The sequence below is a fragment of the Oratosquilla oratoria genome, chromosome 22 (genome assembly GCF_046742065.1).
Source record: "Oratosquilla oratoria isolate Oo_2021 chromosome 22, ASM4674206v1, whole genome shotgun sequence".
Lineage (NCBI taxonomy): Eukaryota > Metazoa > Arthropoda > Malacostraca > Stomatopoda > Squillidae > Oratosquilla > Oratosquilla oratoria.
The window spans coordinates 40,168,309-40,173,308 of record NC_134798.1 but is presented as its reverse complement, the minus strand read 5'-3'; the positions used below and the strand labels follow the sequence as shown (position 1 = coordinate 40,173,308).

General features: G+C 38.3%; 1 protein-coding gene across 1 annotated transcript in view; it reads right to left on the bottom strand.

Moving 5' to 3' along the window:
* The window catches only part of LOC143037226 (alkaline phosphatase-like), a 22,379-nt gene that overhangs the window by 12,958 nt on the left and 4,421 nt on the right, over positions 1-5,000 (bottom strand). Inside the window, exons 3-4 of the mRNA XM_076205345.1 lie at positions 4,685-4,874; positions 1,776-1,951 (exon numbers count right to left, since the gene is read on the bottom strand). Coding sequence (XP_076061460.1) covers positions 1,776-1,951; positions 4,685-4,874 — 366 coding nt within the window. The remainder of the gene's footprint in view (positions 1-1,775; positions 1,952-4,684; positions 4,875-5,000) is intronic.

Below are 5,000 nucleotides of genomic sequence, written 5' to 3'. Positions count from 1 at the left end.
GGTGGTCTTCGTCTTCTTGGTCCAGCTGGAAGAAATGGGTGGTCTTTGTCTTCTTGGTCTAATTGGAAGCAGGCGATGGTCTTTTTCTTCTTGGTCTAGTTGGAGGAAGGTGGTGGTCTTTGTCTTCTTGGTATAATTGGAGGAAAGAAATGGTCTTTGTCTTCTTGGTCTCATTTGGAAACAGATGTTTGTCTTTGTGTTTTTAGTTTCAGTCGAAAACAGTTGTTCATGTTCGTGTTCTGTTTCCACTTGAAAACATGTGTTTGATTTTGGGTTTTTGTTCCGGTTGAAAACAGGTGTTGATATGTGTCTTCTGATTCCATTCTAGAGCAGGTGTGGATGTTTGTACCGTGTTGCTAGATAAAACAGGTGTTCCAGTTCAAAACAGGTGCTTGTGTCCTGATTGCAGTTGAAAACAGGTGTGATATATTACTTTATAGTCGGGTACATTTAATCCATTGTACACTTGTATACAAATTGGAACTGCCTAGTGTAGGCCTTATGGTCTCTTGCAGTCTCATTCATTCTTATGTTCTTATTCCATATACATATGTATATGCACACGTAGTGTATAGAACTTCGTTATACTCGTATAATCGTGCATACGCATATACACACATAGGTATACATGTTTGTATATATGGATACATACATGCGTACACATATGCATACATGCATGCATACATACATAGGTATACATATTTGTATTTACATATATTCGTACAATATCTACACTTATACATGCATGCTTGTATACACATATACATACATACTCGTGCATAAATGTGTAAATGATTATATTGTATACGTACATTCCTACATACTTGATGAACATAGATTTTTCAAAATATTTAGTAAATGGTTTTGGAGGATGAAATGAACATTGATCAAAGTAAGAACAATTGAACCATAGTGAAGAATAGAGTTGTGAGGTAAAAATAGGTCAATCCTACTGTATACCAAGTCTACCTTTCAACTGAATGAATATGTCTATCGTTAATCAGGAAGAAATCAGCGTTTATACGTACCAAAAGACTTTAGCCAGAAAAACTAATATAGACAGAAACTAATATTAGGTATTGTAGAGGAAGAATTTCCCAAGTGCTGTTGGAATGCCGACCCTTCGACAAGGGAAGAACCCAATCCTAACAACAGTTGGGAGATTTGCGAGTCGGAGGTCGCAATCCTGACAACAATTGGGAAATTCGTGAGATAGGTCGCAATCCTAGCAACAGTTGGGAGATTGGTGAGTCGGACGTCGCAACCCTGACATCATTTGGGAAATTTGTGATGTAGGTCGCAATCCTAACAACAGTTGGGAAATTTGTGACGGAGGTCGCAATCCTGACATCAGTTGGGAAACTTGAGGGAGGTCGCAGTTCTCACAACAGTTGGGAAATTCGTGAGTAGGTTGCAATCCTAGCAACAGTTGGGAAAGTTGTGAGAGGTCGCAGTCCTAACAGCAGTTAGGAAATTCGTGAGAGAAATCGCAATCCTAACAACAGTTGGGAAATTTGTGATGGAGATCGCAATCCTGACATCAGTTGGGAAATTCGTGAGGGAGGTCGCAATCCAAACAACAGTTGGGAAATTCGTGAGGAGAGGGAAGTCCTAATCCTAACTACAGTTAGGAAATTCGCGAGACAGGTCGCAATCCTCACAACAGTTGGGAAATTTGTAATGGCGGTCGCAATCCTAGCAACAGTTGGGAAATTCGTGATGGAGGTCGTAATCCTAACAACAGTTGGGAAATTGTGAGGAAAGGCTGTGCCTACGTTGAAGTTCCTTCCTGGCTCGTCCTCGACCAGCTGCCGAGCGATGTCCTTGAAGTCGGGGCAAAGTTGGGCGTTCTTCTCGTCGACGGCGGAATCGCATTCCCAGTCGCGGTTCGGCGACTTGGCGTAGCTGGCCGCCGGGGTAGCGTGCGTCACCCTCGTCGTTGTTACAAACCCTGAAAAAAGTAAATAAATCAAATTATTAAAGAAATAGAAAATGAAAAAGTAGAAAATAGATAAAAAAAAATTGATCGAACTTGTATAAACAAATTGATAAATGAATAAATAAACAAATAAAATAATAAAATGAATAAAAGTAGATTCAAAATAATATGTATAGTATAATATTGTGTAATATACAATATAACATAGTACTATTTAATTATATATGCTACAATGTAATGTAATGTATTACATAGTACAATATAGTGTAATGCAGTGTAACACATGATATAAAATTATATATGATACAATGTAATGTAGAAAAATGTAATATAACATATAATATGATATAATGAACATAAATCCGTCACATGTAAATAATGCAATAAAATAAATTAAAATAGATTCAAAATCAAATATGATATAGTACAATATAGTGTAATATAGTATTATACAATATAACATAGCATATGTATACCATAATGTAATGTAATGTGTTATGTTATAGTACAATATAAGATGGTATGATGCAGTATAACAGTATGATATAATACAATATGATATATAATATAATGTAGTATAATGTAATGTAATATAACATCGTATAATTAATATTATGTAATATAACATCGTATAATTAATATGATGTGATATACTGTTAACAAGAGTTCATTCCTCCTTGTAAAGGAAATAGCTAAAGTCAAAAGGCATAAATCCACTCCCACCCATTTCATCCCCACCCACTCCACTCCCATTCACCACCCCTCCCCCCCCTCCCCCCGTCCGTCACACTGCCTAACGCGTGACTTGGTGCGCAATGCGGTCGATTTTTCGTCTCCTAGTGCGCACCTGACTATAGCTTTAATTTTAGACGGAACAAACTTTAGCGACACAACTACCGATAAGATAAAGATAAGTGGAATGTGAAAAAAAATCTGGTTTGGCACATGATATGACGCGAGTAAATTTATACATGCACGCACATACATACATACATTCTCGTACATACGTACATACATACATACATACATACATTGTTTACCTTTGAAAAATATTTAAAATGATGTAAATGTAGGAGCTAATGTACCGTATTATTAAAGCTGTCAAATTATGAAATGGGTGTTCCCACTGCTGCTAATTCACCGCAGGTCATCTATATCTATAGAGATACAGATTATATATATATATATATATATATGTATATGCGAATAAATCACAAAAACACGTGATTCACAAAATGTGTAATAAAACCACTTGTGTATGTATGTATATATTATATATATATATAAATATATATATATACAGTATATATATATATATATATATGTACGTATATATATAAATATATATATATATATGTATATATATATATATATGTACGTATATATATATGTATGTATGTATGTATATAGATGTATGTATATATATGTATGTATGTATATGTATATAATATAAAATTGCCTGGCGTCGGGCAAAGGTTTACCTCTCAAGAATATTGAATTACACCCAAGGAAAAGCTCTTTCATCCCATTAATCCCAATGAGACACTTTAGAGCTTTATTCTGTCTGAGGAAACAGACGACTTTATTCGGTTGGAAAAGGTGGACACCTATTTGAAACACGCCTGGAGCGGTCGAGACCCCATCAGAATTGAGTTCGCTTTTAGCCTTCGTCTCGTGCAGGACCACCTGGCTATCCCGTAGGGAAACGATACAGCCTGTGTATCACAGGACGATGGCACCGGTTAAGGAAGGGTGCCAGGAAGAATGGCACGCTGGAGAGTGCCAATTGAGATGAATAAAGTTGAATGTAATCGAAGAATTGGATAAGTTTTCTGTTATCGGGGTTATCTCCGGATATGCGAGGGTGGGGTGGGGTTGTTGCTGATTAGAATACTTTGCCCTACATTTCGCGCACAAGGTGTTTTATATTGAATATAACACTGCCATAAACGAAGATATTGCTATTGTAATGTCCGTGATTCATCATGGCCTTGAGTCACGTTTTTTTTTTTTATTATTACGTAGGAATCTAGGACACTATTTTTCTCCTACATCCGCTCCCACACTTGATCATGCAATTATCATAAATTCAACACACACACACACACACACACACACACACACACACACACACACACACACACACACACACACACACACACACACACACACACACACACACACACACACACACACACACACACACACACACACACACACACATACACGTACGCACACACATACACGTACGCACACACACACACACACACACACACACACACACACACACACACACACGCGCGCGCGCGCGCGTATAGACGTGAATATGACCACCCCATTCACATACACGCACATACACATGCATGTGGATATGTACATTGCACATGCACATTGCACATGTACAGGCACATACAAGAGAGAGAGAGAGAGAGAGAAAGAGAGGGTAAAAGAGAGAGAGAGAGTTTACCTATGCACGTGCATATGCACACCCCATGGACATCCTATGCATATGCACATGCATAGAGAGAAAAAAAGAGAGAGAGAGAGAGAGAGAGAGAGAGAGAGAAAGAAAGAAAGAGAGGGTAAAAGAGAGAGAGAGGAAGAGAGAGAGTTTACCTATGCACGTGCATATGCACACCCCATGCACATCCTATGCATATATACATGCATAGAGAGAAAAAGAGAGAGAGAGCGAGAGAAAGAGATAGTAAAAGAGACAGTGAGGATGAGAGAGAGTTAGTTTACCTGTGCGTTTGCCAGCGTCAAGAGCCCACTCGCAGATGGAAGAGAGTTGATTGACTGCGTTGACGCTGGTGCAGTCGTTGTGCCTTCCTGTGGCGTCAACGCCAACAGTTTTGTAGTTCGTCTTGACGCCGGTCAGGTAGGCCGTCGCTGTCCCAGCGCTATCGGGCACTTGCCGGTCCACGTTGTAAGTCTAGAAATCAAATCTAGATTTAAGATCTATCAAATCTAGATTTTAAGACTACTAAATCTAGATTTAAGGTCTATTAAATCTATGTTACACATTTGGATTACACTTTTGTGTTACTGTGCGCTGGTG